The sequence below is a fragment of the Myotis daubentonii genome, chromosome 21, assembly GCF_963259705.1.
Source record: "Myotis daubentonii chromosome 21, mMyoDau2.1, whole genome shotgun sequence".
Classification (NCBI taxonomy): Eukaryota; Metazoa; Chordata; class Mammalia; order Chiroptera; family Vespertilionidae; genus Myotis; species Myotis daubentonii.
Window position 1 is genome coordinate 16,593,883 of NC_081860.1, and position 14,260 is coordinate 16,608,142.

General features: G+C 57.3%; 1 protein-coding gene across 1 annotated transcript in view; it reads right to left on the reverse strand.

The window, feature by feature from the left end:
• ADAMTS17 (ADAM metallopeptidase with thrombospondin type 1 motif 17) overlaps positions 1–13,786 on the reverse strand; it is a 90,061-nt gene extending 76,275 nt beyond the window's left edge. Inside the window, exons 1-3 of the mRNA XM_059677915.1 lie at positions 13,627–13,786; positions 12,865–13,238; positions 4,606–4,771 (exon numbers count right to left, since the gene is read on the reverse strand). Of these exons, the coding sequence (XP_059533898.1) occupies positions 4,606–4,771; positions 12,865–13,238; positions 13,627–13,705 (619 nt within the window). The 5' untranslated portion in view covers positions 13,706–13,786. The remainder of the gene's footprint in view (positions 1–4,605; positions 4,772–12,864; positions 13,239–13,626) is intronic.
• Positions 13,787–14,260: the final 474 nt, after the last annotated feature.

Sequence of the window (14,260 nt, forward strand, 5' to 3'; positions counted from 1 at the left end):
AGCCCAGGCCCTCATTCCCTCCAGCTCTCCCCCTCGGAGGGAGCGGGAAGGGGCCGCTGCTGATTCAAAAATCAGACGGTTCTGCGGGAATTGGCAGGGGCGGCGCTCCACCCCCGCCGGCCCTGGAACACGAAGTCAGCACCTCGGCCACCCGGCCGGGGCCTGGCCCGTGCCTCCCGGGACCAGGATTCCTCTTCCTCTCCTGCCCCAGGGCGGGTCGCGCTGCCAGGAGCTTCCTCCAGCCACCTGGACTTCCCGGCCAGCGCGCACTTGAAATCATCAACTGCGTTCTGGGCCCGTCTGCCCGCAGCTCCGAGAGAGATTTTCCTGTGGAAGCTGGAGGCCGGCTCTGCTTAGAGTTATGTGAGGGGGGGGGGGAGGGGGCGGTACGGGGGGGGAGGGGTTGCATAACAGCCCAGGGGAGGACTGGGAAAAGATAACACAGTTCGCGTCCAATTCCTCTGCTTGGGGGAACGGCAGTGGGAAAGGCAGTCTCACACACACACTCACACACACACACACACACACTCACACACACACACACAAAAACACACACACACAAAAACATACACACACTCACACACACACACACACAAACATACACACACATACTCACACATACACCCACACTCACACACAAAAACATACACACACACTCACAAAAACACACACACTCACACACACACAAAAACATACACACACACACACAAAAACACACACACTCACACACACACAAAAACATACACACACACACACAAAAACACACACACTCACACACACACAAAAACATACACACACACAAACACACTCACACACACACACTCACACAAAAACATACACACACACACACACACACACACACACACATGGCTGGGTGTGCTTTTCCTTTCTGTCTCCACGCTTGAGTTTCTGATTTTCTTTCTCAATCAAGCAATGGGAATACTCCAGAAGAGGGCCAGGGTGCTTGCCCTAGACTGATTTTTCTGTGTTCTCACGGAGAATACGTCCAAAAGACAACGGAAAGGGGAAAAACACAGGATTACGACGGAGTGACTGCGATCGCTCAGGCTTCTGGAGGAAACATCGTTATGAAATATGTGCCATCGGAGCCCGGCCGGCGTGGCTCCGTGGTTGAGCATCAACCTAGGAACCAGGAGGTCTCGGTTCGATTCCCGGTCAGGGCACGTGCCCGGGTTGTGGGCTTGATACCCAGTGGGGGGCGTGCTGGAGGCAGCCGATCCATGGTTCTCTCTCATCACTGATGCTTCCTTCTCTCTCTCTCCCTCCCTCTTCCTCCCTCTCCCTTCCTCTCTGAAATCAATAAAAACATTAATAAAAAAAACAAAAAAAACAACAGCTGCCAAGAAGCCCGGTCTGGCCAAGCCTTCCCTGAGCGCCAGCCTCAGTTCCGTGAGCCCGTGGCAGGATGTCATCAGTGTTGAAGCCAGTTTGATCTCTGTCATTTCCAACCACATGGATCTTAATGGATACAAAGCACAAGCCCCAACCGATTATTTACGACAGCGTACACACACACACACACACACACACGCATGTGCACACACACGCACACACACGCACGCAAATTCTTGCATAAATCAGCAACATACAATCTCTCAATAGTCACAGTATTTCCTAAACACTGGCTATAATCACTTGATAATGCTATACATGGACCAGGCGATATTACAAAATAACTGCATGTATTTAACAAGAACAATCAGGACAGAACTTAGATGGCTAAGGACCGTGATGCCTTCCTCTGAGGTTACCTTTGTCGGATGTGTTCTAATGAGCTCTCCACCACACAAAACATGTAGGTAGGTGTGTGTGTGTGTGTGTGTGTGTGTGTGTGTGTGTGTGTGTGTGAATCCTCACCGGAGGATATTTTTCCCATTGATTTTTAGGAAGAGTGGAAGGGAAGGGGGAGAGACAGAGAGAAACATTGATGTGAGAGAGAAGCATCGATGTAAGAGGGAGACTTCAATTGGTTACCTCCCACACGCGGGTTAAACCTGAAACCCAGGTAGGTGCCCTTGACCGGGAATCGAACCTGCCACCCTTTGGTGCGCGGGCCGATGCTCTAATCCAGCGGTTCTCAACCTGTGGGTCACGACCCCTTTGGCGGTCGAGCGACCCTTTCACAGGGGTCGCCTAACACCATCCTGCCTATCAGACATTTACATGACGATTCATCACACTAGCAACATGACAGTTATGAAGTAGCCACGAAAATAATTTTATGGTTGGGTCACAACATGAGGGACTGTATTTAAAGGGCCAGAAGGTTGAGAAGCACTGCTCTAATCACTGAGTCACAGGCCAGGGCAGGAGTCCTGTGGTGATAGTGCCTCGTAGCATAAAGTGGTTTTATTATCTGAGTCTCTGGCTCTCCCATTACATGTCCCATCTACCAGGGTGGAGCAGGAGGAGACGGAATTCAGATGCTCGCGAGAGACCATGAGAAGTGAAGACTCTACCCCAGATCTGAAAGGAGACATGAAAACAGCCACAGAAGACAGACAAGGAGTTTTCAACTAAAAATAACCACGTAAAAAAAAAAAAAACACATCGAAAACCATTTCCGAAGAGCCCAAGTCCCATTTCAGTTGTCGAGAGTGGCCAAAAAACCTTCAGAAACGCATGCTCTCACCCAAAGGGGGAGAAGGGCTCCCACAGACTCCACATTCTCATGCCAAGTCCCAACCTTCCAAACCGGAGTGATATTTTATGAATCGGTTTATAAGGCCCTAAAAATAAGGAGCTATAACCGAAATAGGATCAGCCTGTCTCCTCTCCGGGAACCCCAAGGACTGTGAGAAATGCAAGCTCAGCCCGGCCGGCGTGGCTCCGTGGTGGAACGTCGACCTAGGAACCAGGAGGTCACGGTTCAATTCCCGGTCAGGGCACATGCCCGGGTTGTGGGCTTGATCCCCAGTAGGGAGTGTGCAGGAGGCAGCCAATGCATGATTCTCTCTCATCATGGATGTTTCTATCTCTCTCTCTCTCCCTTCCTCTCTGAAATAAGTAAAAATATCTTTAAAAAAATAAAATAAGAAATGCAAGCTCAGTGGTTCCCTCCAGCTGGCCTTGACTGTATCAGCCCCTCTATGCCCCTGGAGAGCATGGCGGCTTACCTGCCCCTACTCACAGGTCAATCCAGTGCTTCCTGGAGGAGGAAGACTTATCCGACCCCCTCACCGGCATGAGCCAGCTGGCCACCCCTACGCCATGGTCCCGGCTGGGGTAACACAGTCTTAAGGACCAGGCCCAGGGACGACCCTGGCCACCACGTGCAGCCATGAAGACCCCATTCCCGTGGGAAAATCTGGGTCCCTCCGATTCACCCTTCCGGGAAACTCCAACAATGCCGGCCGCTGGCGCCTCAGTAATAAATCAATGTTCCCTGTTGCTGAACTTGAACGTTCGATGCTGATGATAAGCCTATTAATAGCGGCCACTGTCCTTCTCAACGGAGCAACCAAGTTCACCGAGACCCCGGTGCAAAGGAAGAAGGACCCAAAGCAAAACATGCACCTTTCTCCCTGGTCTGCGTTCCCCCCGGGGCAGGGCCTCCAATATGCCCGTCTCTCCCGCACGCACGGCGGAGCCCAGGGAGGTGAGACGTGGGGGAGGTTGTTTTCCAAGCCGCCTCAGGAATTGCTCTCTGCACCTTTGCATGACTGCTCTTGTTTTGACTTGGTTTCCAGCACATCCTCCCCGCCCTGCTTTTGTGAATAGTTTCATTTCCTTTGTTGGAGGCTAAACAGAACATCCTCCAAAGGATGCCTCCACTCCAACCCCAGGGACAGAAATGCAAACGCCAGTGCAGTTTATCGTCGCGTCAGCGATCCCGAGGAGGGCAGCGGGCCACCGGCCCAGCATCCCACGCGCAACTTGACCGGCCGTGGACGGTGTGGGTTTGAGGGGAGGGGAAAGGAGGTTTCAACGGGCTTGCCCTAGGACAGTGATGGCGAACCTTTTTAGCTCGGCGTGTCAGCATTTTGAAAAACCCTCACTTAACTCTGCTGCGTCACCTATAGACATTTTTTGATCTTTGCAACCATAGTAAAACAAAGACTTATATTTTTGATATTTATTTTATATATTTAAATGCCATTTAACAAAGAAAAATCAACCAAAAAAATGAGTTGGCGTGTCACCTCTGACACGCGTGTCATAGGTTCGCCATCACTGAACTAGGACTTCATGGTACCTGGTAGTTCCCAGTGATTTTACCCTGAGGTCCAGCCTCCCTGCTTTTGTGAGCGTGTGGGAAGGATCAGAGCAAAACCCTAATGCTTGGTGGCATTCTCTCTTCATCCACCACTCGGAGCTCCCCGGGGTGGCAGGGATGACCTTGACCCAGCGCGGTCAGCCTCCCGTGCCTCCTAGCCTTAGGGGGTGACCGCCACCTGGGCAGGGTCAGGACAGCTCGAAACAGCTGAGCGGAGCTGCAGGGCTCATTTCTAAATAACCAAGTCGCCCTCAAAGAGAGGCACAGCTCACGCGACTCCGCTGCAGGTGGGGACACACCGTGGGGGTGGGTCATGGGATGTGCGATGGCGCTGAATGGGAGTCGGTCGTCCCGTCTTCCAGACTCACCTGTTAGCACCTGGCAGAGCGGGCCCGGGGCCTGGGCCTGGGCAGAGGGGCTGGGTGCCAGGGACCATTTGCGCCTGAGCAGGTGTTCTCGGCCGCCGTGCGGGCCCCGGGAGCTGTTGAGGGGCTGGAGGAGCACCTGTTCCTGCCCCAGCTGGATGAGGCCGACCTGCCCGGAAAAAACACACAAAACACGGATGTCGGTCACCCTCGTTCACACTCGCCCGGGACCCAGCAGCCCAGGGGCAGCAAGGCCTGGTTCCCACGCCTGGGCTTTCTCTTAGCAGGTGGCCCAGGGTCCGGAGCCTGCGGAGGAGCCTGTGTGTGCCTTGAGGCATCCCACCCGCAGCTGTGGTGGGGAGGGGGTCACAAGGTGTGGGGGGTCCAACGATATATGCAGCAGCACCCATTTTCCAGGCTTGCTTTGAAATATGTACTTATTAATAAAAGCAAATTTGAAAAAAAAATATGATTTTTAAAAGATTTTTAGAGAGAAAGGAAGGGGAAGGGAGGGAGAGAGAGAGAGAGAGAGAGAGAGAGAGAGAGAGAGAGAGAAACATTTATGTGAGAGCAAACATTGATCGGTTGCCTCCTACACGCCCCCTACTAGGGATCACTCCCGCATACACCCGCATGTGCCCTGACCAGGAATCGAACCGGCAACCTTCCGGTGCACAGGATGACAATCAACCAACTGAGCCCCACCGGCCAGGCCAAACTTGATTTTTAAAATAATTTTTAAAACCATGCCCAAAAGTTTACCTGAGGAGGAGCCCCCAAACGTGTTGGGAATGAACGACAATTCTGTCCTTAATGGGAAAATGGATCTCCCCCGTGGGGATATTTGGAATTAAATGGAGGATGGAATCGGTCAGACATGTACCCTTCACCAGAATTGAACCTGCGACCCCTCCGTCTACAGGCCGATGCCTTGGCCACTGAGCCATGCCAGCCAGGGCCGAGGGCTTGCTTTTTAACCAAACAAAGAACCTAAAAATGAAACTGAATATGTTAGATTTCTAAACACAGTGTGAAGGGTGGAAAAGTTGTTAATCACCAAATTTGTAAGTGGGGCCCCAAATTCTTCAAAGCCCCCTAGAAAGGGGATTGCCAAGAGTTGCTGGATGATCAAGGAAACAGGCTTTGTAAATTGAATGAAAAATGTAAGAACTAGGATTTTTTCATCAGTCGCTTTAATACAGCGGTTCTCAACCTCCTGGCCCTTTAAGTACGGTTCCTCCTGTTGTGACCCAACCATAACATTATTTTCGTGGCTACTTCATCACTGTCATGTTGCTACTGTGATGAATCGTCATGTAAATATCTGATCTGCAGGATGGTCTTAGGCGACCCCTGTGAAAGGGGCGTTCGACCGCCAAAGGGGTCGCGACCCACAGGTTGAGAACCGCTGCTTTAATAGAATGAATATTAATTCACGCAGACACACACACACACACACACACACACACACACACACACACGGTGTGTAGAACTGTTCCCCGAATTGGGACACACTCCTTCTCCAGGATCCTTCCTTCTCTCTGCCCCACCCCTTTGTCTAAAAGCGATGACACACTAAACCAGCGCGTCTCAAGCTCCAAAGTCCCCTGAACGTCTGGGTGGAACCCAGAACGTGCCCTCCTGACAGGTCCCCAAGCGATGCTGCCACTGCCATCGGGGGATCACACTCTGAGACGCTCTGCCGCCCCCACCACACAGCGATTCCTCCACGTCTCGAGCTGGGACCCCACTCCGGCCTCGGGAAGCAGACCCCTCCACCTTCCGCAAGGCAATCGGATCGCCCCACCCGATCGCCGACAACCTTCCGTCCTCAACGCACAGGGTGAGACCATATGGACGGCTCTGAGCAGATGTCAAGGTCTCTCATTCATTAGAACGTCTGCCAAGAACAACTCAGAGATTTTATGGCCCAAATAAAACTCTTATAGTTGGCGGTGCGTGACCCGCAGGGAAGCACGGCCTGCGTGCCTCTCCCCTGAAGTTGCAACTCGAGCGTGAGGTACTTCGGGGAGACCGGAGCAGCAGACGGAGGGAGGCAGCGGTGGGCTGCGGCGGGCCCACAGGTACAGAAAGCAGGTACGGCACGGGCCATGGGGTGGGTCCCGCCCGCACGAGCCCTGCACCCCCTGGAAGAGACACTCAACTCTAACAAGGGGCTGGATGGACTCTTCCCGAAACGCTCAGGCGGCTGGAGGTCAAAGGTCGCCTGGGGTCTAGCCCTTTCCAAGCCAGGTCGGATCTGTTCTTCCCCGGGTTCTGCATTCGCAAGGCCCGTGAGCAGGTAGTTCCAATGGAACTCGATACAGAGAGAATCTGACCTCGGTGAGAAACCCTACGGGTGCCAACACGCGGCCTAGCCCCGGGGGGAGGTTTTGCTTTAGAAGGTCTCTCTTTTTAAAAAATATATATTTTTATTGATTTCAGAGACGAAGGGACAGGGAGAGAGAGAGATCCACAGACCGGCTGCCTTCTGCAAGTCCCCTACTGGGGATCGAGCCCGCAACCCAGGCATATGCCCTGACCATGAATCGAACCGTGACCTCCTGGTTCATAGGTCGATGCTCAGCCACTGAGCCACGCCTGCCGCGCTGGTTTAGAAGGTCTTGTTTGGAGGGTCCCACATCCTGACTTGTCACCTCCTCTGCGCCCCCTCACGCCACTGCTATCACCAGAGACTCCCACGCCAATAGCCAGAAAGGCTCCTCCTTGCCCCGGGTAAGTGATCCCCCAAACGAGGTCCCAGGCCAGCAGCAGCTCCTGGGACCCTGCCAGGAATTCCAGCTCTCAGGCGGGGTGGGGCCTCGCCACCAGGGAACAAGTCTTCCGGGGGAAGTCGGATGCCAGCGCCAGGATGAGAACCACGGCTCCTGGGTGAATTCCAAATGCTTCGGGTGGGCATCCAGGGCCCGGCCTCCCCTACTCCACACACCTATCCATTCCCCTCAGCTCCCACCATCTCCTAGAATAACCACCTCCCATCCCGACCCCACAGCCGACTCACGGGCCCTCATCTCGGGATGGGTCTGGCCTTCGCCCGGTCTTAGAACCTGAGACCCACCCCCTTCAGCCCCAATCCTTGCCCGCAGGCTCCACCACACCTTTGTCCTGGGTGAACCTGGCCCGCCCTCTGAGGAACGGCTGGCATCTCTCCCCCCCTCTCGGAGGCTGGATGGGCGCCGACCAGAGCGGCCTGCGTTTGGCAGGTGTGTGACAGTGAGCCGGTGGCTGTCAACAATGCTGGCTGCCTGGCTGATTTATAACGGGAAAGGCCTGGGAACGGCCTGTGGGGCAGGCGCAGAGACGTGTCTCCCAGGCCTGGCGGCCAGCTCTCGCTCAATGATTGCACGGGCTTCGCCCACGGCCTCTCTCCACGAGCAGCTAAGGGCCTCGCTCTCAGATCACAGCCCCTGACGGCCGGCCGTGCCATTTCCTGAAGAACAAGAACGTGCCTTGGCCGGCGTGGCTCCGTGGGTGAGCGTTGACCCATGAACCGGGAGGTCACGGTTCGATTCCCGGTCAGGGCGCACGCCCAGGTTGCGGGCTCCATCCCCAGTAGGGGGCACGCAGGAGGCAGCCGATCCATGATTCTCTCTCATCACTGACGCTTCTCTCCCTCTCCCTTCCTCTCTGAAATCAATAAAAATTTTTTTTTTAAAGAAAAGAACAAGAACATGACTGCGCATCCGTGCGCAGGGAGAGGTTAACCGGTGGCTCTGCGAGGCCCTCTGAGGCTCTGGCTGCAAAAACCTCTCCCGCTGGACACATCCGAGGTCGGCCAGCTGCAGCGGCTCAGAGTTCAGGAAATGAACTCCAAGAATGCGATCCGTCTGAGATGCCTTCAGTTCATCATCCCGTCTCCAGCTCCGTTTTCTTTTCTAAGACGTTGCCAACAAAGCGAAAGTTCAAACGAGGGAATCTCATTACGTGCCCTGGGTGACGGTCACGGGCAGCCCGACGCGGAGGCGGGTGGACAAGGTCACTTCAAGGCCACGGGGGCGTCTTTGCAGAGAAAGCTTCGGATTCTCTGGTCCAAGTTCTTCCCTTTCTGTCCCTCCGTCCTTCCAAATTCCACAGACTGTCCCCTGCCTTCCTCTTCCGTTCCTTCGCCGCCACTCAACTATCTCTTTTCGCGGAGCTTCCAACAATGGGCTCTGCGTCTTGCAAGTATGTTCATGCTGCCCCCAGATAAGTAATCTTCATCAATGAGTCACCCGGCACGAGGCCCCTTCCCGACACCTGTACCAATATCACGGCGTGTGATCGTGCAGTTTGGTCCACTTGCTCCCTTCCAAATGGTCCCCACACCATAGAGTTTTTGCCAAGACGAATCCCCACTGCTGCTCTATGTGGCCATGTGGTGTTGCATGAAAAAGCAGGCAATTTTCTAAGCAATCCGGAGTCTGGTAACTCTTTGTTTGTTGTTATTAATCCTCACCCGAGGATATTTTCCCACTGATTTTTTTTTAGAGAGAGACTGGAAGGGAGGGGGAAAGATCGGGAAAGAGAGACACATCGATGTGAGGGAGCCACATCGATTGGTTGCCTCCTGCCCGTGCCCCAACCAGAGCTGGGGATCGAGCCTGCAACCAAGGTACGTGCCCTTGACCGGAATCGAACCCGGGACCCTTCAGTCTGCAGGCCGACGCTCTATCCACTGAGCCACACCCGCTAGGGCATGGGCCCAGCTTCTTAACCTCCTGCAGCCCAGAGCTCCCGGTTGTCCAGGCTGGTCCCAGCATCTCAAGCACAGCACGGCCCTGGCAGCCCACCCTCGGCCACGAAGGGGGGGACAGAGCCTGACGCGTGGACTACCCAGTTTGTCAGCGTTCATCGGCGGCAGCAGGGTCACTGCTCGGCTGCCCGCCCCTACAGGCAGGGCCCCCCCTCCTCCCACTGTGTGTCCTCATGGGCAGGGGTAGCAGTCCCCCCCCCCCCCCTCTTCCCACAAGCGGCACAGACACTCAGTCCAACCTTGGAGTTCCGTCTCCACTGCCAATCCCGGGAAGCTGAACCGGGTTCCGGCCCCGTTGGCATCCCGCGATCTGGTCCTCTTCACGGGCGGCGGCGGGTCCAAACTGACGTCAACTATTTGGGGCAGGAAATACCTTCCTCCCAGGCGCGAACGTCATGGCTTTGAAATGACACAGCTACGGACACGCTTCCAAAACCTTACGCCACCTCCGTGGACTCTCGGAAATGTAAATACAGCGGAGCCGCATAAACAGAAAACAGCGAAGGCTTGCGCCGGGGGTCTCTGCAGCTCCAAGCAGCGCTCACGGCTTGCCCAGCCTTCCGAAATGAGACGCAGAGAGAGCAGGCACCACAGGCCCACACCTGTGCCCACTGGCGAGCACAGAGGGTGGGGGGCAGGTTAACTCTTCAGGCCCCTAAACAATGAAGGGAGGATCTAGTCTCACTGTACCCCTCCTCCAAATGTCTCCGGAGCCCTCGCCGGTTTAGCTCAATGGGTAGAGCGTCGGCCCAAGGACTGAAGGGTCCCGGGCTCGATTCCGGTCAAGGGCAGGGCAGGTACCTCGGTTGCAGGCTCGATCCCCAGTCCCGGTGGGGGCGCATGCAGGAGGCAACCAGTCAATGTGTCTCTCTCACGGCCATGTTTCCCTCTCTCTGTCTCTCCCCCTCCCTTCCACTCTCTCGAAGAATCAATGGAAAAATATCCTCGGGTGAGGATTAACAACAACAACAACAACAACAAAACGGCCCAGGAGACAGGCGGCACGGAGGAGTCCACACAGCAGGAGCAGGCCTGTGTCTCCCACCCCTGCCCCCTGAGCCACTGCGGGGACGTTAGATGTGGCAGCATTTCCTTGTACTCAACATCGTCCCATAAAGTTTTATTGACTCTCCATTTGTTTATTTACCCTCTCTGGTTGCTTTCTCGCCGAGTAGGTGCAACAGAGACCATGGGGCCCCGCAATCCCTAAAATAGTTGCTATTCGGCCTTTTACAGATGAAGTGGGCCAGCCCTGCTCTACCTGGTTCTACGGCCACCAAGATTTATCTGCACGGCATTGCCCGTCTCCCACGCCTTGTCCTGACACATGCCACGCACACGCACACGCGCGCACATACATGCACACGCCAGGTCTCCACCTCCCAGTGCTTCCACCACGGTCAAGGGGGACTGTCAGGTGCCCACCCACCTGGGCCGTCTCAAGCGCGGAGTGCCATGCACCCTTGGTCAGCCTACTCGCCGCTTCTTTCCCTGTCCGGACCACCTTGCAAACCGAGTCCCCAGGCTACTGTCCCCTCCAAGTCCCCAGGCTGTCCGTCCCCTCCTGCCTCCGGCCAGAGTGCACATCAGGAAGGAGGGCCCAGCATCCAGCCCACAGGGATGGGAGGAACAGGGCAGACTAAACAACAGAAGCGACGGCCGGGCAGGAATTTAGAATCTCTGGTGGAAGAGGTCCACCCGCCGCTGGCAGGGCCCAGCTCAGCCTGTTGGCCCTGTTCCTTTATCTAAAGCACAGCGCCCTCACATGGCGCCGGAGGGAAGGGCAGCCCCGAAAGCCTGGAGGACTGACATGAACTCTCATGGCTCAGATGCCATCTGTTCAGGGCCCAGCGCTCGCTAGCTCGCTCGGTGGGGATTTAAACCGATGCGATCCAGATTTCCACCCCCGGCTCCTCCGCAGATAGCTAGCTACTCGCTGGAAACTTTACACCGAGAAGTCTAAACTCTGACCTCTACAGAAACTCACTAAACCGCAGCAAATGGGATTCAGATGTTTCCATGTACAGTACAGGGATGTGACCTAGACTTTAAACACTTTGGCAACAACAGCAAAAATGATGTGGGCCTTCCAGTCCCTCCCAGAACGTGATCCGGCCCTGACCCCAGGCCTACCGCGACCGGGGCCTTTCTCGCTCCGACTTAACCCTCCTCGCCCACAGCCCGCGTTCTCTGCCCCCTCCGCCTACGGTCCATTTTCCTGGTTGAACCCAAGAAATCAATTTCTCCTGGCTGAGTAAAAGGAGATCACATTCAGAGCAGGACACACAAACGTCCAGACTGGGGCACTGGCGAATGCCAGTCCTAGGACACCGCCCCCCCGGGGTCCCCGACATTGCTCAGAAGAAAACAGAATTTTCATAGGAACCTGGACCCCAGGCTGTCCGGCTCGGTGGCAGCATGAGGAAGGGCGAGGGAATTCTAGAAGCTGCAACCAGAGAAGCCCAAGGTGGGGGAAGCAGCTGCTTGTGCCTGGGAAGGGCAGCACACAACGATGTCAAAAACTGCTTCCCCGCCCAGCCCGTGTGGTGCAGTGATTGAGCATCAACCTATGAACTGTTCGATTCCCGGTCAGGGCACATGCCCGGGTTGCGGGCTCCATCCCCAGTAGGGGGCGTGCAGGAGGCAGACAATTGATGAGTCTCATCATTGATGTTTCTCTCTCTCTCTCTCTCTCCCTTCCTCTTGAAGTCCATAAAAAATATATTTAAAAAAATAAATAAAAACAAGAAACTGCTTCCCCGGCAGCCAGGCATGGCAGTAGACAGAGAAGCAGCTGTGTGGTTCATGCCCTGAGCCTCTGCCAGGCTTGCTGGGGGCAGCCCATCTGCCAGCCATGTGCACTCCTCGGGGCACCGAGATCTGAGAAGCACTTGGCTGGGCACCTGAGTGGCCACTGGGTGTCCAGGCAGGTGCACAAGAACCTCCCCGCCCCTTGGCGTACTGGTGCCTGCTGTGCAGCAGGGCGGCGGCTTGCGGACAGAGGAAGAGCTATGGCCACAGGGGACAGGGAGAATCTTATGTGCAAGGTCGGCACTCCTCGGGCCTGGCTCAGGGTGGATGCCCCACAAACGCCCACTTGTCGTGAACCAGGGTAGGAGCACCCTCTCCCTCCTGGTTCACAACTAATCAGAGTGGGTTAGTGGCCCGCCCGGGAGCCCGCAGACTCCCTCTTCCGTGCACAGAGGTCTCAAAGGGACAGAAGGGAGGGGAATGAGTGCCCACCACCCCATCCCCACAGCCAAGAAGAGGCAAGATGGACGCCAGCAGCTGTGCCCCATGGAGTGCACACGTGCAGATGGCGCACTCGCTACACCTGGCCAAGTGCGCCTCTCCGTCTGGGGCCTGACAGGTACTGCCAGGCGGGCTGAGACGCACCCCCCTCCGTCTGCGGTAGAGCAGCCCCACCCCACCCGAACCCCAGCCCTCCTGGGGGACCACCCCCTGCGCCTCGACAGACTGCGGGGCAGACGCGGAGGAGGGGGCAGTACCAGGCCGCCGGCGGCGCCGCAGGTGCTGACGGAGACCAGGGAGCCCGGGTGGCCCAGCACGCGGCCCGAGTAGAAGCACAGCTCGGCGGGGCGTCCCCGGCGCCAGGCCTCGCCGGCCTCCTCCACCTCGAAGCCGCGGGACAGGAAGCGCAGGTCGCGGCGCAGCTGCAGGTACAGGTCGCGCCCGAAGGCCGGCAGGTGCAGCAGCAGCGCGCGCTCGCCGGGCGGGGGGCGCGGGGCGGCTGGGGGCGCGCGGGGCCGCCGCCGCCGTCGGGGCCCGGGGACCCCGGGCAGCAGCGGCGGCAGGTGCACGTCGTCCGGGCGCACCCGCCGCGGGAGCACCACTTCCACGTCGGCCGCCGCGTCGCCGACAGCTGAAGGGGAGAGAGGAGACGTGTCAGCGCGGCGGGGCCCGCCCGCCCGCTCTCCCGCCGGCCGCCCGTCGCGCACGGGTCCCGACGGCACCCGGACAGCGCGACCCCGAGCGGGCGCGCTCTGCCCGGCCCTCGCCTCGGCGCCTCCGTGCCCGCCAGCGCCTCCGCCCGGGCCCGACCACCCGGGGAAGGTCTCCCGCGCGGCCGCCCGGCTCGGAACCCCATCCTGCGGCTGCGGCCTGCGCCTCGTCGGCCTGGGCGCTGTCAGCCGATCGCCGCCCGAGCAGCGCTGCACGGGCGGGCGCGGGCCGCCTGGATGCCTCGGGAGGGCAGAAGCAAGGGGGTCGAGAGAGGCACCGGCGAAGGACGGCGGGAGAGGGGGCGCTACCTGTGCCCGGGTCCAGTCCCCAAACCAGCAGCAGCAGCAAGGGCAGGGCGAGGGGAGGCAGCAGGGCGCCGTCACACATGGTACTTGGGAGGAGCAGCCCCCCGGATGGTCGCGGCGGAGCAGGAGCGCGCGAGGCGGCGGCGCCAGCCGGAGTGAAACCCTCCTCCTGCCTCTGGAAAAAGTAATTAGCGCTGCGGACAAACCCAACGTGGTAAACCCGAAGCCCCGCCCTCTCCTCAGAGAGCAGGAGGTGATTGGGCACTTGCTTTCCCCGGCCCCGCCTCCCCCTCGCCTATTGGCTAGAACGGGTCCAAACCAGGGTGTGTTGTTAGGTTGTAAGCACTTTCTTACACGTGGTTTCTGGGCAGTGGCGGAGACCGGACGCCAGGTGGCGCGCGACCCCGGAGGACCCAGGAGGGGACACCTTGAAGGTCCACCATGGGGAAGTCTCTAATCTTAAGAGTTTATCCTCATTTTTGAAATCCCCTGACCCTGCCGCCTCAGCTGCACAAGACGACAGGCTGGAAAGCGTCCTGGCCAACCGTGTCACCCCTAAAAGCGCGTTTCTCTCTGCATCTGGATGTGTGCCACTGGGCACTTTCTTGCACACCGGTGTTTGCACCTGACTGCTGGC